General features: G+C 26.4%; 1 protein-coding gene across 1 annotated transcript; it reads left to right on the top strand.

The window, feature by feature from the left end:
* The first annotated feature begins 2935 nt into the window (after positions 1 to 2935).
* LOC119678313 (leucine-rich repeat protein soc-2 homolog) lies at positions 2936 to 19389 on the top strand. The gene is made up of 5 exons (XM_038090078.1): positions 2936 to 3114; positions 15061 to 15624; positions 15696 to 16269; positions 17671 to 19172; positions 19230 to 19389. The coding sequence occupies exons 2-4, from the start codon at positions 15261 to 15263 to the stop codon at positions 18539 to 18541; spliced, it is 1809 nt and encodes a 602-aa protein (XP_037946006.1). The 5' UTR covers positions 2936 to 3114; positions 15061 to 15260; the 3' UTR covers positions 18542 to 19172; positions 19230 to 19389.
* Positions 19390 to 24519: the final 5130 nt, after the last annotated feature.

The raw sequence follows: 24519 nt of genomic DNA on the forward strand, positions 1-24519 counted from the left end.
ATATTTTTAAAACTTTACAATAAAACAAGGTTTGGCCTAGGCACCAGATATTGTTTAGGTTGAAACCTATATACAGGATTTACATTCGCTTTGCTACATCACAGAAGACGAACAATTAGAATAAAAAAAAGTCTGTCCTTTAAAAAAAATCATAAAGAGTATAAAGAACTTAGATCAGCTAGAAGTACACACTCTTTTTTACTGAAGATATGAAATAGTAAATTAGAAGAGGATCTACATTTCATAAAAGGCATTTAAGTTTTTAATTAATTTACTGAGATACATAATAGAACTTTCAGGATGCAATGAACTTGGAGCTATAATAATATTAATCAAGATACATCATTTTAGAGTTAATTGGGTTGTAGATATTTATAAAACTTAATTTTGTAAAAAAAGTTTTGTAAAACTTTTTTAGTGTGTTATAAAAATACGGCTGGAAAAGTTAGTCATTGCTAAGATTTAAAAATGTATACAAAAGATATATGAAATAGGTTTTTTTTTGATAAAACTTATTATAAACATAAACTTTTCTGTTTTACATTTCATATAAAAGTATTTTAGACACAAATTGATTATTGCTTAGTAATTATAAGTTTTTTCTAGATAGACTTTGCTTTAATAATATTATCTCTGCAGAAAAGATCTTTCAGGTCACACTACATGCATAACCTATCCATAATAATAAATAAATTATCTGATATTGGTTGATATAAATTAAAACTTTTAATTGTAGAGTTGCAATTTCTGTCGCATCTAGACAGTTTCAGTCGACTCTTGCTAACACGAGTCACTGAAGAACATACATATAACATACATATATATAAGTCTACAGAATCTACAATTTCGACATTTGAAATTAATTATTATTTTTAGACTAATAAAAGATAAAAATTAATAAATAATTTTTTTTATTTCTAACGGATACAGCGACAAAATAAAACAAATATTATTCACACGCTCTGAAATTCACTCATTTTATATGTTATGTTAACATTTTTTCTTATATTATTTAAATAATTAAATAATGTATCTGAAAATTGGAACAAAAAAATTGTTTTTTTAATATAAATATAAAAAAAGGTTTTATGTGTACAAAAATAAATTATATCAAAAAGAAAAATTTAATATTAAAATAAAAATATCAGTGAAAATTTTGAGACGTTTGCATTAACTTTCAGAAAATGTGTATCTAAGTCATCTGCTTATATCGCAACTAAATTCAAATTTTGATCAGTTTAGTTTATATATGTTTAATTTAATAAAGTACTTCTATTAGTGCCCCTCAACAAATCCTTTATGTATTGAAGCATTACACATTATAATAAAAAGTCATATAAAAATTTTGACATTCAAATAACCAGCCCACTGTTTGTGGCATTTTGAATGGCCGTGATTATCGATAGACACTCTCATTTAGTGTCTTCGGACCATTGTGCCAAGTTATATGTAAATCTTCACCGCAAAAAAAAAATTGTGAAAATGTTCTAAAGTCATTTAAATTTCTTAGAGAAATGCAAACTGGTTTTGTAAACCGAGAAGCCACCCAACAGACTTACACCGAGAACTTTACTTTATACTATGCAATATTCTATTCGTTCCAAACAAATGAAATTTTGATATCTGAATCTACCTTATTGATCCTGCCAATAAAGTGTCTTACTACAAACATATATTTTTTAAAAATCCTACATCTCTATCTATATCTGGGACAATAAAAACCTCAAGGAACCCTCGGAAGTGCATTACATACACAATATGTCGCTGTATGACATTCGTTATGTCGCTGTATGACATATTATGCGCACGTACTTTTTGGAAAATGACTAATATGTAATAGAAATACCGCAACAGTGATGTTTAATTAAAGTTTTTTTTTTAAATTTGAAACAAATGAAAAAGGGACATATGTAAATAGTGTCGAATACGCACGGTTTTGACTTGATTGCATGAAAAATATACACTATCTGTATTTGCACATTTTAGTGATGTGAAATAAACTAAGCAAACTCCTTCACTTTGCTCACACATGCAGTTAGTGCTCAACTAAGTTTAAATACTCGTATATATATCGTAATGAAATGTACAACAGGCAAAGTGCCACCTAATAATAATAAACACAAAAAAGACAAGGGGAAAGTGAAAAAACTTTGGAAAAAGCCAAACTGTTACTTGACAAAAGAAATGATTATTTAGTGCAAAATAAACAAAATAAATAAATTAATAGAAAAATAAAAATATTAACATTATAAGAAAAAAGTGCCAGTTGACAGCACTAATAAAATTCATGTAGAAAATGTCTGTGTAAACGAACGGTATCTTTTTAGGAGCGCGTGCCAAACATTAAAATTTTCTTGTCTAATTTTTGACTGCTAAGATTTTGATTTGACTAAAAGTTCTTTTAGAAAGTAATAAAAAAAAACAAAAAAACGATCCTTATATTTTCGACCATACGTGCTGTACGTCCGTATATACTAAATAAAAACAATAGCGCGCGTGCCACACAAATTTTCCACACATATGACACGCATGGTATAGATATACCATTGCTGGATGTGATAATACTAACGCCTTAAAATAGGCAATGAAAATCTCGTTGATATAAATAGATTTAATAAAGAATACTTTTGGGCTTCTGTTATATTTAACAAACGTACAATAAACATAGCTGCGAACCGTGATATGTGAATAGCGGTATTTGCAAATAATTTTGCAAAAATTCTGACATTTGAAGGACCTGCGCAGTTCCACATAAACTCGAGCGATACTTTTCTGTAGTAAAAATTGCTCAGTTTGTCATCTGTCTGTCGTAGAACACAAAATTTCAACTTTGCAAATGTAAAAATATTTGCAAAAACAGTGCAGTTAATTAACAAAAAATATAATAAAAAGGCAATAACTAATTTCAATAATTAGAGTTCTTAATTTTTCTCAATTAAAATATAAAAATAAAAAATCAAAAATTGGTTTCGGGAGCATTGCAAGCAAATCGTGAAAAACGTGAAGGCAAATATGTTTGTTAAATGTTTGCAAATGAACAAGTGAATTAAGTGCAACAATTTACATTTAATCAACAATTTCACATCATAACGAAATATTCCAAAACCTCAATTGGTAAGCTGTTATCTGGATTTTAGTTAAAAAATTTCCTCAACTTTTGCAGACGTAACATTTTTTCAAGTTATGTATAACAATTTACAGTACTAGGCTTTGCTGGAGAAAATTACCTATGTACGAAGATTTATGTATCCTCCGCTGTGTAAGTACATAGAAATGTGTGTACATGCCAAATGTGAGACAAATGATTCTGTAGAAAAAATGTGTTTAACGAAAATCACCGATTTTCAAATATTTTTAACTAATAATTAGTTAAGATAAAAAAAATATAAAATTTATTTATGAACACCGGAAACAGTACTACAATATCATTAAAGGTTTGACGATTAGATTCAATGCATTTTTAGGTTAGAAAAATTTTGTTTAGTAGGATGACTGTCTCCTATAATTTTCCTCTTAGTCATATAGCATAACATATATATAATAAAACGCTGAAAACAATATTGTTTTAAACTCTAAATAACCTCAAATAAATAAAAAACTTAAAATAACTTGTTCTACTCTTATCATTAAAAACTATACAACTCAGCTGTTTCAATCAGTTTAAAGTTCTATATAGAATAATTGTATTAATTAAATATAGTTATTTTTAACTCTTGAATTTCAGTTCTATTCTTATGGTAGCGACAATACTCGAAACAGCTATATGGTCATTCAAAAACTCTATAAAAAAAATTTAATAATTTTATTGTTGCAATTCAGTACTGCTCGAAAACTTCTCTATTAAAATAACAATTTCTACTATTAGAACAGTTTCTTTCGTCATAGATAACTGCAAAAATCATATTTAAGATCCTGTGTTAATATCAAATTTTTTTTGGTAAAATACTGAGCTTTTTATTAAATAAACAAATAAGAGTCGTTAGGCTGTAATTTCTACAATAGAGTGCGATACCAAATTCTATTTTTTGATTTTTCAGCAGTTTTAGGTGAATTTGAGGTTGCTGTAACGTGCTTGTTTTTTCCTAGACATTTAGTATCTGTCAATAATGGGTAACAGTTCAAAAATTACGGTTTTAAAAGTTTATTAAAAAACTGTTTATTTTAAGAAATACAAATTTTTTGTCTTTATTAAAGTTGCTACGAATAAATAGATAAATATTTTTATCATAGAAATTCTGCTCACTCCTTCTCCGCCTGAGAATACAGATGGTTTTGTATACTGAATACACAAAACATGTTGAGTTTTAACAATATTTGAGTATTAACTATTATTTAAAAAAATAACAATCTTAACAATATTTGAGTATTAAATATTATTTTAAAAAAATAACACCAATACCAAGCGATTTTAACACGATTTCGATTTTCCGTCTACGCCAAATTAACAACGGATATTAATAATAGCAGCTATTTTGAGCAATTCGTTTTAATAATTAATATTAATATTTTTAATTATTAATAATATTAAGTATTATTAAATTCAATTAGTTTTTCCGAAAAAGCTATGCTTTCTTATAATTACAAAGAAGCTTGTTTTTTTTTTAAATTTAGAGGGATTCGAATAACAAAGAAAAGACAAGGACAAAAATTGTTTGTTAATCTATTAAGTATTATTATAATATTATTAATTTGTTTAATATTAGCAAAATCAGTTAATTCATGCGATATCAGAACTCAAAATGGAAAAAATCTGTTTAAAAACCACTACATGTTACTAATCATTTGTGTAATCAAAGAAGAAATTGAATATATGAATTAACGGCACATGGCCGGCATATGTAGGTGGTACTATGGATATATTTACAATAAATTCCATTTTGGGTTTCTAACAATATTAAATCTATTTATCCACATCTTAGTTTGTCTTTATTTTAAATAAATAAATAAACCAGTTTGATAACTACTGCAAACTGTTATATATTATAAATAGCTGACCCGGCGAACTTCGTGTCACTCACTCGTTTCTAATGATCGAGCAAGAGCAATGAGAACTCTATCTCTTTCTTGCCTAGTTTTTGTCTGGTCACTTGTTTCTGAAGCTCGTTTTTCTCTTCTCCTTTTTGTTTGATTTGTATCGACCAATGGCACTTCGCTTTGATGGCATAATTGTGGTGTTAAATAAAACGTATTTCCCTCTGATCTTAATAAATTAAATTAAATAAATTATTCTATTTCACTTAATATAAGTATTTACTCAAAACTAAATTAAAACACACTGCACTAATGTAAAAACCAAACTGAGTTCTCACAATCTAACAATCTAGAATTGCTAGATTGCTTTAAATGATATTGGAAATTATATTACAGAACACACTTTTACCAAAATATTATATGTTCATATATCTATTATATACATAGAACCCGAACTCTGATTTTAATAAAAATTTGCAAAAACCTTTCCAGGGATATATGGTTTTTGAATTCATCGAGTACAGACAGTCAAACATTCATTTTTATATTTATAGAATTACATATGTAGGACTAGCCATCAAAATAAATGTATTTATTACATTTTTTGTAATTTATTACCTATTGATAATGTCAAAAAGCTGCATGCGAATTTACTTCTAGATTTAATATAAAATTTTAATATTACTAAACTGTTATATCTAGTATTCTAATGTTATCAAAAGTAGCACCGCCAAAGAATAAAATATTCTTCAAACACCGTGATTTTTCTGTTCCTATTATTATAACATTATTATAAACTATTATAAACTTGAAATTCATTTCTAATAAAAATTTAAAGAATTTTATAAACTTTGACTATAAAATTCTTTTTCCCCTTAAAACATTTTGTACCTTAATAAAAAAAAAGTAAGATTTATCTTCCATGTAAATATTTAATATAAAAAAATAATTTTTAATAAAAATTATAAAATATTTTAATTATAAAAGGAGTTTGGAAAAGCATTTTAATATTATTTAAAAAACTTTGAATCCACTTACTGCATCAAATCCACATTTTAATAAAGTTTTGATAAATAAAATAATAATTTGTTTTTGATATGATAGAAAATACTTACTGGAATGCGTCTCCTAGTCACAATAATATTAATGTTAATATTAATTGTTGTTGACATATAAAATAGATTTTCAAAGTGAAAATATTGCTCAACTCATTTACATCATTTTATTTTTTTAAATTATTTTATACTTTTTACTTTCGAAGTACTAAAATGAAAATGAAATGAATCAATGCACGTCATACTAGTGTTCTTTCTTCACATCCTTATTGTAACAAAATGTAATTAAAACGCTTGCAATAAAATAAATTTACAAATTATGAATTAAATTTAATATATAAATAAGTTATTTTATAAATAATACTTCTTGCACTTGTATTTTTTGAATGCAAAGGAAGATGTACCTTTATTTCAACTCCCTTTAATTTTAATATTCGTAAGTCGAAGTAAATTCACCTTTTCACCACAATATTTGCAAAAGCGTTTTGCGCATACAGGATGAGCCAACGTTTACATTTGCGCATGTAGGACCTTTATCTTGTACCTTAATATGTTTTAGCGTGTTAATGCTCAGGTTATTTGCTCCAATATTAAATTCTTAGAAAAAATAAATGATATCGTAATTTTTACATTAAAATCTTTCGACGCATGTTGCTTTTATTAAAGGCAATTAAAAAGTTTTATAATTGTTTTTTAATATTTAATTTGTGAGTTAATATTAAAGTTAATTTTAATTGTAAAATGTAACTAATTGCTATGTATTCACCAAAATAAATTAATAAATAATTTATTTTAAGTTTAAAAATATAATTTTTATCATTTTATTAATTCATTTCAACTTTTAAAAAAGAATTTTTTTAAACAAAAACTTTTAAGAAACAGATATAGTATTTATATTATATGTAGTCTGTATATGTGAATGTAAATTATTTACAGACACAAAACCTAATGAAAATTAAAAATAATCTTGTAAAAATATTTGATTATTTTTAAATTAAACCAAAAATTATTACATTATAAAAGAATATATTTTAATCAGTTTCCATATACATATTTAAATATAAGCATAATATAATATCAATATAATGATTTTATAATAATATTTAATTTAGTAATTCAATATTAATCCTTTCCGATAATGTAATGGTAAACACACGCAATCGCCCTCTACAATTGTTAACTACTCATACTGTAGTGGAATTATATTTCATAAAGTAATCAATGGCCATAACTTAATCTTACATATTATTTAAGAAATATATTCTTTTAATTTTGTTTTCAACAGTTGTAGCTAATGCAGTTTAATCCAGAATTCGATCATACTTTTTCAATGTCTACTGTCTATAAAGAATATATAACATATATATATCGTAATTATCATAATATTGTATATATATATATACATATATAAATAGGTATATCATGTGTTTCTATTCCGATCGACGAAAGCGTGCCTATCTATTCCGACCTAAGCCTATCTCATTCATATACCTATAACTCATTTTCGGACTTATCTCGGTAAACGTGTAGGGTGTAGAATTTAACTACACAAACTCTATACAAACTCAACAAAAACTGCATGCGAAGGTATGATGGATAAGCATGGATTTATTTTGAAAATGTTGTCTCAAACAATTGCACCTATTGCTAATTACAGGTGCAACTTTTAATAAATATAAGTAAAATAATATTACAGCTACAGCGAAGCACACTTGAAACAATAATAATATTACAGCTACACTTGAAACAATTTTTTTTCTATATTCTTTATTGATTAATCATTTTTAAAAGTGTATCTAAACCAAATAAATTACTTTTTGTTTTCTCGGTTAAAATTTTTTTGTTGACTCGCGCAAAATAAGCTATAATTTAAATATGATATTAATTTCATTATTTTCTTTGTTAACTTTATACCACTAAAGAAAAAACACTATATATATGTATATATTACAACTTTTTTAATTGTTCTTAGTTGAAGTTATAAGGGGTATTCAAGATCGCTGTATCTCGTTTTTTTACTGTTTGCTGGGCAATACTTTAGTGAAATTGCCAAGTTTTGTTGACAATTGTTTGATTTTATATCTATTTTACGTCCAAGAAAGTGCTATATTATATATATAAATACACAAATCTAAGTTAGACATTAATTATGCAACAGGCAAATCCTACACAAAATTCAATGTATGCTGCTTTTCACTTTTTCTTCGCATCGTTAAGATTATGCATTTCGAATCTGAGTTGTAAATAAATACAAAAATAAAAATCAGCTGTTCTTAAAATTTGCAAGACTAATATGCACAAAATGCATATTATATATGGATCTATACCCCTATATTTTCTTTAGTCAAAAATTGAAAATATATTCTGTTTTGCTTTGTTATGTGACATCGTTATAATAATAGTATTTCAAATACAATGTGTACAAATTGTAAACCACATGTTTATCTATTGATTCTTTTTTCACCACACTCTTAGGAAAAAATTTTATAACAACCCTGCTTAACGTCTTCGCTTATGTATTCGCTTTTGTTTTTGTTTTGAATTTGTTTTTTATTTTAGTACGCATCAGACAATAATAACAACAGAACAGAACAAAAATAGCAGCAGACGGAGGCGGACGTGAAAAGAATAGATACCATAAGAACCTTACAAAAAAGATTTAAATGAAATGAATTAAAGTTTCGTGTGTTATAAATTATAAAAATATGCATGAAATGAGTGAATTGAAAAAAGTATTAAATTAAATTATGGAAATTGTTTAAAATTTAAGATACTTAAAATTGTGCATAAAATTTTTATGATGAATTGCGTGCCTGTTTTCTGATACAAACTGTGTTTTTGTTTTAATGAAGAGATAGCAAACAAAAAAAAAAGCGTGAAAAATGGATATAAAAAATTATTTCATTAATTTCAATGAGTGTTGTAAGTTAAATTTATTAATATTTATTAGTTGAATTAGAAATTTAAAAAAGTATTTTATAAGATAGCAATTTAAAGAGATTATTTAAATTTTAATATTTTATAAGAAATTTGCAAAAATGCAGAATCAAATAAATATAATTTTAAATATCTGATGATTTAATTTTACAAATAAATTTTGTTTAAAGAAAAGATTTGTAATAATTAATATTTTTAAATTATTTGTCATTTTTTTCTTTACGCCATCCTGCACCGATTTTCGCCTTCTTTATCAAAACACACAGACGTACACTTACGTTGCATTTTTATTACAACGAAAATTTGTTTTATTTGTGAGATTTTTTTTTGCGTCGGCGCTTTGCAGGGCGGTGTTTGCTCCCACAATTCTTCATACATTGTAGATTTATCATAAGTTTTTCTGCATTTCAAAATAATCTTACAATCCGTTTAGTCATTTTATAACACATTTTATATTGTGGTTATTATTTATTGGTATTGTTAGGGTGAGAGTACGTACGGTAGGTGGTGGTGGGTGGTATATGAACAGAAACGCAACTATGCCGCATTAGCCAGGTGATTAGCTCAAATACTCGTCATATTCGTGTTGTTGTTGTTATAGTAGTTGTTGTTTTTGTTGTAGCCTTTATTATTGGTATTGTTGTTGTGGTTCTGTTCTGCTCTGCTCTGTTCTTGATGATCAAACAGACGTCAGCGCTATTTTATTCACTGCTTGATTTTAAACATTCAACCCAACAAATGCAAAGCGCAAAAATGAAAATAAATTTTTAAATTAATTTGCCTTATAAAATATTTATTTATATGCATAATTTATTGAAAATTAAGACTCCACGCGCGTATCTATCTGGCCTGGCTTCCATGCAAAATTCTTAGTCACTTAAGGAATTTCATGCACCACATTTAGATATTGAGATATTGCCGTTTAATTATAAATATTAATAATGATTTATGGTATGGAATTGTTGCAGTTTTTCTGCAGTGGTGACCTCATTGCTTTATTCTATACTCCAAAGAATTCATAAATATTTTGACCCACTTCGAAGATTATTCACATCCGTTCGCAAGAATTCTGCTCATGACCTTATCACCAATTCATAATTCTTTAAATTGAAATCACTTCTGAGCCTCCCGAAGTGCATATATATAATTCTAAATAACTTTCATATCTCTCTGTTGTTTTAATATTTAATTTTTTTAGGGATTTTCATAAAATTTTTTAAAAATTTCGAAAAATGAAAAAAAAAAAATATTTTCTAATGATTATACATGTGTATATTAAAATCTTATTAGTCTAATATATACTACAGTCAAACCTCCATAACTCGAACTTCTACAACTCGCACAAAATAGAGTGCAACAAGGCTTAGAACGCAAGTTATATACAAACAAAAAAAATTATCTAATGATTATACATGTGTATATTAGAATACTACCTATAGTATTCTAATATATACTAAAGTCAAACTTCCATGACTCGAACAAAATAGAGTGCAATAGGGCTTAAAGAGCAAGTTACACACAATTCTTAAACTCGAAGTCTCCATAAGTCGAACCTTTTCTTTGCAAAATGGTACTTCGAGTTATAGAAGTTTGACTGTATGTATAAGTTACAATTTTGGGTTTCAATTTTTCTAAAATTTTTACTAAACCTAACCATTTCTTGAAATCCAATATATTAAAATTGTTTCATCCTAAATTAACAACTAATAACGAAGATACCTTTAGTAGTCTGTTATAATCTAGATATAAGAGAATAAAGCTTTAACCTTTCAACAACATGTGGTCTATGTTGTTGTTGTTGTAATCCACGAAGACCTGCTTGTAAAATCTCTCTGGAGGGGTGTTGAATGGCATTTGGTTGTGGCTACGGTTCTTGGTAAAGTACATCGACGTTAGTAGCTATCTATAATTATAACTTTGTTTAGTCAGTACGCTGTGGGTTAAATATGCCCATTGCCTTTAAGTCTATGTTTGACGGCAATGCTCTAAAGTTCAATAAATTCGTATTGCAATAAATCCCAAAACAAAAGTTATACCTTTGCAAAAAAAAAATCGGAAAGAAGTCATATCTTCAAAAAATTTAAAAGATAGCCGGATTATGTATAATGTGACTAGAAAACAGGGACACGTTCTATCAAATTAGATAATATCATTTCATTAATTTGTACTGAATGACATGAGGGTATTTCGATAGGTAACTCTCTAGTAACTTCAGTTATTTCCTATTAAAGAGAAGCTTCAGATAAACTAAAAAATAGTTAATATTTATTTTAATTAATAATTAAAGATAAGCATATGCGGAAGCATAAATTTCATTGATCAGATGATATAAAATATTTCCTATTTTTTAAATTGTAGCAATATGAGAAGAGACGTGACAATCTTGTGAACAATATTTACTCATACGTTTTTTTATTATTTGTTAACTTCCATTATGTTAAATAAAAAAATGATTTGGTGCTTTGATAAAACTTTATGATAGTAAAAAAAAAATTATTTTAATTCCAGAGTCATTGTTATAACTAATCTATAACTAATGATTATTCCTATTTCAATTCAGATATGCCTTTAGGCCAAACGAAGTATATACTTTTCAATAAAAGGCTTATGTTATATATATGGATTATCATAATTTCTTATTTACAGAAAATCCATTTTATTGTATTTCAAGAACAATGTATATTTGATGTTATGTACACATCCATCCATAGATTATTTAAAACTGGAATATTAAAACAACTGATACATCGACTTGAAATTAATTTTACTTCATTTACTTACAGTCAAGAAAATTTACTTACACTGAAAAAAAAAACTCTTACTTAACTTCTCATTAAAATAATATGCGATATTATTTTTAAGGTTTATTATGGTTGGAATTATATACCTTTATACTAGATATAATGGTTTTGTATACTTTGAAAGTAGTCCAATTTTTAGCAGATAAGGTAATCTTTATTTACCTTTTCGACTCCTATACGTAGTTAGAACTGCTGTCTCTTATCTGAGATTGAGATATTAGCTCTCAATATTAACATAACTCTACATAAATGTGAACTGGAAGCAATTTTCTTCCCTTACTACAACTTGATGTATGAGTTTATGTTTTGAAGTTACAAAGATTTTTCTAATAACTTCAATTTACTTAATCTTTCTACCTTTGAATCCAATAAGATTGGAAAGATTTCTCAATTTGAATATGGGTTGAATCAAATTTTCTTTTCTTATCAGTTCAATTTATTTGTTCTTATATTTTCATAAAACTTCTTCATATTTTCAATTCACATTACCTCCATAAAGGAGGTAAGATTTTTGAATTTAAAGATAGGCCGGCCTAAATTTTTTCCTCTTACCATTCTAATTTATGTGTCATTTAAACTATTTCTTCTCTTTTCAATTCACTTAATCTATGAATTCTATAATGCTTAAGGTTAGATTTCTAAATTTAAATGTGCATTGAATTAAACTTCCCTCTTTTACTATTCTTATTCGTTTGCCCAAGTGGTAAGTTTGCAGAACCTGAATATGATTTATGTTCGCTAATCTTTCCTTACTAATGCCCATTCGTATGCCTCTTTATAGCTTTAACCTTTGTATATCATGGATAATATGTATAATCTGAATATGCCCTAGGTTCGATTTTTCATAACCACTTCCTCATTATTGAAATTTGATCATAACTCTACTCTCTAAGACGAACTAAAAATGTTTTAGCTTCCTTTTTATCTTTTCTAACTATTGACAACTGATATACAATCTTATTTCCTTTAGATGGTTTCCTTTATCATCTTATTTACATTTTTTTGGTTTTAAAATATGTATTCTCTTTATGTTTTCTGCTTGATAAAAATCCACTACGACTGTTGGAAAACTCTTACGAGCGAGAAACTCTAACTCCATGGATAAGTACGTGTGAACATTGTTGTTTAGTAAAAGTAGAACAGGAACAGAAGAATTACTTATCTTGTGAGAACTATACTATTAAACACCATATCTTGACCGCACAAACTATATATCGCAATACTTCGCTTCGTCATTTGCATCCCTTCAAGTAGACCGAAAAAAATATATGAAACTTTACACTTTACATAAAAACTTTTCTGCTTGATTAAGCACATAATGTGTTTTTTATTATTTAGTCGAATAATTGCTTTAAGTTATGAAACGTGATCGTTTTAATGATATAAAATCAGTGCCACCACTTAATACTTCGTAAACAATGAATTTGACTACAGTGTGTTCTGTAGATATGCTATATGGAGAAAAGAAAAAAAATTATGGAAGCGCTCTTCTCACATTCTCACATTTATTTACACACAACACGACAGATGTTGTTTTTAAAATGACTGTTTGTCAATAACATGAAAAATAATATTTCATAATTTGTCAACCAATCAATTTTAAAGGTATGAGCATTTCCGCAGTATCCATATATACTCGTCTATAGTTTATGACGTGACCTTTAATACCAACTTTAATTTCGTGTTATCTTTTTTATTGGATTTATATTTTATGAAAAGTATTTTTATGTTTATTGTATATAAAAACGTTCCCCAGTGTTAAAGAATAAAAGAATACTGCAGACCATTTGCTCCCCGGACTTTCACGTCAATATGTGCAATGAACTACCATATTTCCATTCCTTTTGGAGACTTATTGTTTATTGTAGACCATTTGCGTCCCGGAATTTCACGTAAATATGAGCAATGAAGTACTATATTCCTATTCCCTTTGAAGACTCATGGTTTATTGCAAACCATTTGCGCCCCAGAGTTTCACTTTCAATATGAGCGATGAAGTATCATATTCCCATTCCCTTTGGAGACTCATTATTTGTAATAAAATAATAATATTATGCAATTTAATAGTTGTACGTGTTTCATTAGTACTATGTCTTTCTTATAATTCTTAAATGTCTTGTCAAAAGTATTAATTTTATCGATCAGAGCTAACGGTTTGTATCACACATTTGTCATTTCCAAAAAAGTATGGAACTATCATAACTGCGGGCCTAATATCAAACCAGACAGTGATTTTTTGTTGATACGTAAATGCAATGATCTTTCAATATCAATTTTCAATATTTTCACTGCTTCATAATATCTGACTGTCTTGTTTGTTAACATATCCTCGAAGAATACAATTAGTTTTATCACTGAAGAAAATTTAATATAAAAACTCGTCATTATTTCTGTTGGTAGTTTTCACAATTGAAATATGTTCAGCTATTGTTAAACGGTTCGCATTAAAGATATGGCAAACCTTAAACTAAATGTATGGTGCCTTGATTGACACTTTTGTTTGATACATAATATTATATGTCACTGAAGCAGTGTTGCCAAATTAGAACCACATGATGGATAACCCATCATCTATTATCAAATTAAATAATTAACTCAGGGTTTAATTAAAATGTCCTTCCTAGAGTTTTTAATTATGTTCCATACCTTAAACTGTAAACCTGTTGCATGTCACTCAGCGAATGAAAGCCTTTAATGGTTTAATAATAAACGCTACTATTAATTTACGCCCCTTTTGTCTTGTGACCTATATATAGTAATTTATATATAAAAATGAACGCTAAGGACAAATTACTCCTACTCAACCCACAAAAATTAATTGAATACTTCAGTTTGGGTTAAAGAGGAGCATTCAGTACGCTTTTTTATGCGGCTTGTATTGGGAATGCGGCCAGACATTGTCGTCATAATAACAAACGCACTTAGTACACTGTTGTCATTGACGTAGCACTTGTCCAGTGACCACAATTCTTTTTTAATATTGACTTATGGCAACTTAAGTGTACTTCATATGTGTGAAGCTCTGTATGTGCATGGGCCACGACGACGACAACGACAATGACTTGGCTTTCATTTAAAAATGCACAAATATTGCAACAAATAATAAAGTCAATAAAGTGAACTTAATAAAAAATAAATAGATATCAATGACGCATTTGAGCGTTCATAGCCTCACGCTTAATATACAATATTTTAGGGATATTTGAGATTGACGTAGGCAATTTAATAACAAATTAATAAATATAAAAAAGCCAAATATATTAACCTATTTTCTTTGTTTTATGATCTTTTTCTAGTTGTAAACTCGAGGCACGATTAATTTTTAAATTCTTATTAAAGAATATAACACCATTGCAATTGCAATCTATTCAATCTATAATCCTTTAAGCCATCACAAAACCGTTTACTACGAATTTTATTTTCTTTTGAGTAAATAAAATAATTCAGAAGTTTGGGCAACAAATTGTCGCCGTCGACCGCTACCCTGGGAAAAATTATGAACTTGTGTTCCTCTGCAGGTGCTACAGCATCGTCAACGTCATTAGCATCCGCGGGTAAAACAGTAAGTGAAAGTACAACATCGGCAGGCACTGGCGGTGGCGGTGCTTTGACAACACATTGTTTTGGCAGTGGCAGCAGTTGTGCTGCCGCCCATCCATCATCCACAAACACAACAACAATAACACATCCAACACACAGTGGCACTGGTAACAATAACGAAATGCCACCCGAAACGCGTCCTAAAGTTGTAACTGTCAAACATCCAGAATCGAATAAACCCAAACCTACAACTAAAAAAAGCAAACCACAGCAAGCAGACCAGGATGTGGTGAAAGCGCTACAGCGTTGTAGAGATGAAGGTAACGCCATATCAATATTGATTGAATATATTATGGATCTTTTTTAATTCTTTTATTTTTCTTATATATAGGCATTAAACGTTTGGATCTTAGTAAATCATCCATATTCATAATACCACCATGCGTTAAAGATTGCACACACCTTACCGAACTTTATCTGTATAGCAACAAAATAAGTCAACTGCCCACAGAAATTGGTTGTTTAGTTAATTTGAAAACACTTGCACTCAATGAAAATATACTCAATTCGCTGCCAGAATCCTTACAGAACTGCAAACAATTAAAGGTGCTGGATTTAAGGCATAATAAACTTGGAGAAATTCCGGCAGTCATATATAAGTTGCGTTCGCTAACAACGCTTTACTTGCGTTTCAATCGTATTACCGCCGTAACTATTGATATACGTAATCTTACCAATCTGACTATGTTGAGTTTGCGTGAGAATAAGATACGTGAGCTGGGTGCATCAATAGGTGCTTTAGTAAATTTGACTACACTGGATGTATCACACAATCATCTAGAACATCTACCTGAAGAAATCGGTAACTGCATAAATTTGAGCGCATTAGATTTACAACACAATGAGCTACTTGATATACCGGAAACAATTGGTAACCTAAAAAATTTAGTGCGTTTAGGATTAAGGTAAGAAAATATTCAGTTCAAATAAAAAATTTATTAAATATGATAGTGTTAAGAAAATGAAGTTAATAAAATAATTCACTAAAAAATGATCAGGTGATGAAGTTTTTACAGAACGTACAAGAGTTATTGAGTATTGATAAGAAGAAGATTAGGTAATTCTAATGCTTTATAAAAGCAACACAGTATTCCGACACCAATAACACTATGCGACAAAATGTAGTCTTTAATTCTCTTAATTATTTACGAATAATTATATATATGAAAATTAATTCCAAGCCCAATTATGACGGGTATTTGATAATATTAGAAGCAGCTGCATTGTCAACCAAAAATTCAATTAAATAAAAATAAACAAAAATATAAGTTGTTGTAATTTAGTACTGTTTAAAACCTCTCCAACAAAATCATTTTAAAATAGTTATGATAACAAATTAAAACAATTTTATAAGTATTACTTGTATATTTAAATGGTTCTTTGCAACTGAATAAATAACTTTTATTTCCACTTTTGATATTAGAAGAAATATCATCATATTAAGCTAATTGATAAATCAATAGAACCCTACTTCTACGTTACATCGAAATGTATTGCTCTACGAGAAGTTGTCTCCTCTTATTGCCATCGAGACAACATCAGTATGGTCTAATATCGAAGTGTATTCTTTCAGACCACGTTTGCATTGTAAATGTAAAAATGCCTCTTCCCAACTGAAATTATATTGCAGCTTCGTACTATACAGTAACTTTCTTCGTATAAACATTTATATTATCAATGTGTTCCCAAACTGTATTTACACTTCTTATGACCTAATATCTGTTTAAATACTCCAACTCGCATACTAATTTAAACATTATTGACTTATAACTTCGTCCAAAAAGTGCCAAATTTATTTAACTAAACCCAAGGTAGTTTTAATTGGGATTTTATCGACACCTACATCCATTAATTTCATACTAACTCCCTTCTATAACTCCTCTTATAGCCAATACAAATCCATATTTTTTTGTCCTGTAGTCCACAACATTAGATCACATTATTTGTGTGTCCAAACTTACAGTTATCTACTAACTGCCATGGCTACATATGCATTTACATGGTTATAGACCCATGTCCACGGTGTGTAGCCTAATGATAATACTCGGACACGCTATCCTTTAACTCTTCCTTCTCTCCTGGTTAGGATAACAACAACAACTAGAGCTTCTCTTAAAATCAGTGTGATCAAGAAACAAATTTATAATTAGTTTTATATGAGACTAGTTCTTCGATACTCATTCTTTTTTTTTTGTCTTATTTAGGAACATATTAAATAATTTTATTTAACTTGTTTTATAACAGTAAATGATTTTTAATAATAAAATCTTTTAAATTGTTTTAATCTAAAATTTTTCTATTTACAGATACAATCGTTTAACATCTATACCCACATCATTGAAAAATTGTAAATGCATGGATGAATTTAATGTGGAAGGCAATGGCATTACTCAACTACCAGATGGATTACTTGCGAGTTTAAGCGCACTTACAACTATAACACTTTCACGAAATTCTTTCCAAAGCTATCCTACAGGTGGACCAGCACAGTTTACCAATGTGTATAGCATTAATCTTGAACATAATCGTATTGATAAAATTCCCTATGGTATTTTCTCACGAGCTAAAGGTTTGACAAAGTTGAACATGAAAGAGAATGCACTGACTGCTCTACCACTCGATGTGGGTACATGGGTTAATATGGTTGAACTGAATTTGGCCACAAATGCTTTGCAAAAACTACCAGACGACATAATGAACTTACAAAATCTCGAAATACTCATACTATCAAATAACTTGCTCAAAAAAATACCAAATACTATTGGAAATTTGCGCAAATTACGTATCCTAGATCTGGAAGAGAATCGTATTGAGGTGTTACCAAATGAAATTGGTCTTCTACATGAACTGCAAAAATTAATTTTACAAACAAATCAAATTACGGTATTACCACGCACCATTGGACATCTCAGTAATTTGACGCATTTGTCAGTGAGCGAAAATAATCTACAATATTTACCTGAAGAGATTGGCTCATTAGAGAATTTAGAAAATCTCTACATTAATCAAAATCCCTGTTTGGAGAAATTACCATATGAATTAGCGTTGTGTCAGAATTTGAAATATTTGAATATTGACAAATGTCCTTTGGGCACAATACCACCAGAAATTCAAGCTGGCGGACCATCGCTAGTGTTGCAATGGCTAAAAATGCATTCACCTTACAGGCAGATGTGAGTGGACGATGGTCAATGGCGTACTTTCTATGTAAGCAACGATTGTTATATACAATTTGAACTGGAAGAACAGAGACGCTAACAACGCCGGGAATGGAAATGCATAATTACCTAACCTATAAGGCATGCATTTCCGTTGGTTTTACTTTTACACTAATTGACTTTTCAACACAACTTAAACGAATTAACGACGAACTTTCAAACAATATAAGTAACAAATGAATGCACTTCTTTTTTAAACAAAACGAATTATAAATTCTCGATTTAAATTTAATTTAAATTCAAAAACAAAAAAAAACCTAAGGAAAAAAAGGTGACGTGATGGTGGAAAAAATATAGCTTTAAAAATTAAACATATGCTTCTTTATAATGTTTACTTCTAAGCTAGAAACTAAAACTTTAAAGAACAATTTATGTATGTATATTGTATTTGTACAATATGTGTATAAATTGTGTTAACTTGAATTTTGTAAAGAAAAAATCTATACACGTTATACTTTAAACTTACAAGGAAATTTAATAATTTAACTGCCCAATTCTGTTATTTTGCGATTTGATGAACTGCAGTGACTGCAAAATGAATTTTCTTTAATATATTTTTACATGAGGACATGGTTTCTGTATATCAAAAGGTAAACCCAATTATTTCTTTTCTTAACTGAATTAAAGTCATATTTATTTAATTACAGAAATGCGAACAACTAGAATATTTTATTAATTTCTTCTGAATGCAAATAACGAGTAAAAAAGGTGTATAACGCTTGTGGTTCACATTTAATAAAAGTGCTGACACTATAAGGATAATTTAAAAAATTATTATTTGTAGAATATTTCGAAATTAGAACTTATGAAATGGTAAATACTTTCAAATACATTTGTTAGTTTTAGTTAATTTATTTATTCATTTTTGTTATTTATTAATTTTTTTCGCTATTTAATTTATTATTAAATTGCTTATTTTTTTATATTTATATATTAAATTTTTTGTTTTTTTATATAAATTTATGTATCATTTTTTTATTTATTTATTTTTGGTTGTTTAAATTTTTTTTGATTTTGTTTTGTTTGTTTTTAAATTTTTTTTATATATATATTTTTTGTAATTTATTTTTTTTATTATATATATATTTTTTGTAATTTTTTTTTTTTATATATATATATATTTATATTTGTATTTTATATATATATTTCTTTTTATTATTAGTGTATATATTTTTTTTATTATATATACCTTTTTTTATTATTTTTTTATTATTATTATATTTTTATTTTTATTATTTTTTTTATTTTTATTATTTTTTTTATTTTGTTTTCCTTTTTTTTCGTTATTTTTTTTTGTTTTATTTATTTTCTTTACTAAATTTTTTTGGTTTATTATATATTTATTTCTGCGATTTTTATATATATACATATTTTTTTTTGTTATTTATTTCATATCATATAAATATTTAATTTTATATTAATAATGTTAATTTAATTTCAATCACTTTGACATCTATTCCTATGGTCTTAATAACACAGCGTTTTAATTATTATAATTAAAATTTACACATTACTCAATACAAAAGAGATTGAGTCAACATTATTTCAATGTATTGCTTTGAATATGTATTAATTTATTTTAAGCAGATACTTTTTAACTCTATATTAATTAATTTACATTATTCTATCAATTAATAAATCAATTTTTTTCATTGCTATATCTATTAAAATAATATTATTTAAGAATCTGAGATAAAAAAACATTGATCTGAGATAAAAAACATACATAGGGTTAAATGCATAATAGTTACAATTCTTATTATTATTAGATTGTTACCTTTATTATTATGCTATTATATATTATAGGCTTATTGCAGAAACGTATTTAAGTTACTCGATACCAACTTTTGGGAAATAAAAAAAATTGTTTCCTACTAATGCAAATGTTATTAAAAATTGATAGACTCTTTCTTCACAAAAGAAAGTTTACTTAAAACTACGTATTACTATTTTTTAAATTTTAAATCCAAATCTTTGAAAATCGACTTAAATGCCTTTCTGTAATAAGCCATTTATATTTAAATTAAATTTTCTACCAATATGTATAACGCTGTGCCAATTCATTTAGTAACATGCATATTTACAGTATTCTATCTATCGTTCAATACTCTGGTATATATATTCAATACTGTATTGATTGTCAATTTTGAAACGATACAGTCATTCTAATAATACTCTAATTGTCTGTAATTAATTCATTCAAAATCATTAAAAAAATTAAAAGTAATTATAATTTACACTCTGGTAATTTCACTATAAACTCAATTAAGCTTCCAATTCAGCAAGTGACATTAATTTCAAAAGAAAGTGGTTTTTTTGGTTTTTATTTTGAAAAGAAAATTAATTCTTTAAGCAAAGATATCAAAATAAAAGTGCATATGTAAGGTTTGAAAACAAACGGATCTTTATATAGTTTTTGTTCATTTTCATTAAGCTTAATTTTATTCAAATATGCTGACAAATACATACTTGATAGTTTTTAAATTTTAATGTTGTATGCACAAGTTATGTCTCGCATTTAGCAGAGTACTTCAAAAATATTTTTTTAATCTATAATTTTATTATTAAATTATCATTTAATTGATAACAAATAGTTTAACATTAAAATTAATTAAAAATTAAAGTAAAAAATGCGCCAAGGAATTGTTTACAAAATATATTATTAAATTAGTCGTAACTTTAATATAAAAAATATTAAAACTCAAGTATCCATATAATGAAAAATAAATTAAAATTAATATAAATTATTATATTTTTATTGTGAAAAATGTTATAAACATTAAATTAAATATAAATGTATAGAAAATAATGAAAAAATTACAAAAAAAAAAATTATATGATTACTAAATGTAAATGCAATTGATGTATGTATTATTGTATGTTAACTATAAAAATAAATAAATAAATATTATATATAAATTAAGCAGTTAATACAAGTATATTAATGAAATTAATTGGTGTTAAAAAAATATATCGTGTCAGTCAAAAAGATTAATCACTTTTTTATGTTTTTATATAATATATGACTTTTGTAGAATAACTAACTAATTTGTTTATTGCTATACGACTATACATTGCTATAGTTTACGACTTTACATTGCTGAGTTTAATTTACTTACTCGTAATTTTATAGATTTTTTTAATTTTATAATAAATAATATCATTATTATAATTATTTGTTTTGAATTATTCCATTATATTTGCGTATATATTTTCATATATATTATTCTCATTCAATGAAAAAATAATTTTTGTATTTCTAACAATATTCATTAAGACAATAGTTAATATATTCATCAAATCCAACAATTAATATATTTATCAATTTTAATAATTAATTTTTTAATTAATTTATAAATAACTTGAAAAATTTTAAAGTTTAATTATTTATTGAAGAGGGAGCCTATGTCAACAGTGTATATACATTTATATTTAAATAAACATTTTTAATTCAGTGACTACTTTATTTTTAAAATATTTATATTGTTTTTTTCTTATACGAATATTTTTTTACACATATTTAGGTAAAAACATAATTTTAAAGTTTTTAATCGACTGCTCACGATATACACATTAACTTATAGTAATATAAATGTTGTAATTATGTATACGTAATAATTATAAAGAATAAAAAATTAATGCTATTTATTTATAACAAATGCAATCTTTGATATAACAAAATGTTTATATTTTAAGTTGGCTTATATATCATTTGTTATTTTTATACACAAAAATTTTTCTAAGCTTAAAAATTTAACTACTTCAATATATCAACGAAATTTTACTGTAAATTTAACTATTTTATACTAAAAAATAAATTAATGAAAATTAATTTATTTACATTAACTATTTATTTATGTTAAATAATAGAATTACTTTTAAAAATTATATATATTTAAAATATATATATATATATATATATATATGTATTTGTAATATAACTAAGATAACACATATGTTAAGAAGAAATTTAACAAAAAAAAAAAATAGTTTCAAATGCTAGAACTTCAATGCAAATTATTATTATTTTATATGAACAAAAGTACATAAACAAAGCGGTACAAATAAAAAAGAAATTAAAAAAATTATATATAAATGTTTAAATAGATACAAAAAAACTGAATGTGTAACCTCTTCCCACTTTGAAAAATATATATGAGATTATATAAAAACAATAAAAATATTAATTTTATTTAAAAACATGAACTACTGAAATGAATATATTGAAATGAGTTATATATAATAATATGTAAGCATATAACAAGAATAAAAAAACATTTAAATCATTATATGAAATATTAAAAGTTTTAATATTAATACAAATAAAAAAAATAAACAAATTATTAATTTAAAACAGTAACAAAAAGCAACTGAAAACAACAATAAATAATGCCATAAAACTAGTTGAGAATGAAACGCACATTTTAAAAATATATAATTTTATTGAATGTAAAACAAATAGAAGAGAATAAAGTATTTAAATATATATAAATTCAACTAACAATTTAAATAGTACATAAACCTAAACTACAGTATAGAACAAAATACATAAATGTAAGTACAAACAAAAAAAATAATAATGTATAATTTTATTTTTAAATATTTTATTTTTCTTTTCTTTTTGTATTAAAATTCAAGATAAAAATATATACATTAGGCAGATAACACGAATTCGTTATGTATTGTTCTAATTACCCTAATTACTTTACTTCAATTAGAAATGTATGATATATTCATATATCTTATCTTCAGTAGACTGTGGGATTAAGTAGATAAAATCTTTTAAATGCAAATAAATAAATTATAACAATGGTTATTAGTCAGAAGGCTCAATATCTGGAGAATATTTATGGTAATTAAGAGCACTCCAATACAGTGTGTTACATTTTTATATAATAATGCTAACGTTGAGCAGATTTTTAAACTATATCTCGTCTGGTTTTCGTTAAATCAAAGAAAAACTTTGAATTTATTGACAACAGTTTAACAGTGATGGGTTTTAACCAAAACTGGTTAAAAAATGTGATAATACCTAAATAATGAATATTCCGTTATATATTTTCATTTGTTTTCATTATTATATATATACATATATATTATTTTTGGAGAACAAGGAATACATGTTGTTATTGTTCAGTGTTAAAATATAGAAGCGAAACATTGTCGTTATATATCGAAAAAAGACTTATTGTACAATGGACTATCGCGGTTTGAGTCCAACATTTCTTTCTAAATATGAATTGCAAATGGTGATTTTAATGGGTTAGAGTGTCACACAGTGGCTGTCGATGCAAAATGGATAAACTACTGGCCCGTTACGGTCAAAAGTTGAACCCCATTTCCACTTATCAAGGGAAAGGCAAACATTACAATACAGAAGGCTTAGTATTTAGACAACATAAAGGAGAAGGAAATGAGAATGTTCACGCTAAGTATTAATTAGTGATTAAGAATAAATATTATTTATAATTGCTGTAATCACGATTGCAGAGTGGGATTACAGAAGACACACGGACGATATCGATCAAATAAAGGGTCAGGAATTGTGAATGTTTGTACCTTAGATTGTAATATTACTTGTAAGTGGATTTTATGTCAAAACCCACTCATAAATCTGCAGATTTAGTTATTAATAGCATATAAACAGAGAGTGTTAACACAAAACATTCGAGTGTGGCAATCATGGGTGTAAGTGTATACATATGTGAAGAATACTTTTTTTGTATTTTTATTTAATCTGAACACGATTACAATAAAGTTGAACTTTATCAAATATTTAATCTAACATTGCTCATAATTTCAATTCAACAGAATAATTTTCGCAAGAAATTTTTAACTTGGCAACTCTGCGCAGATTCTGCAACTGCTTCTGCGAAAGCAAAATATTAATCAGCTGAGTTTGTTTACAATAGACTAAGCATTCTCAGTACTGATAAA

This window comes from Teleopsis dalmanni, chromosome 2 (assembly GCF_002237135.1).
Source record: "Teleopsis dalmanni isolate 2A chromosome 2, ASM223713v2, whole genome shotgun sequence".
Lineage (NCBI taxonomy): Eukaryota > Metazoa > Arthropoda > Insecta > Diptera > Diopsidae > Teleopsis > Teleopsis dalmanni.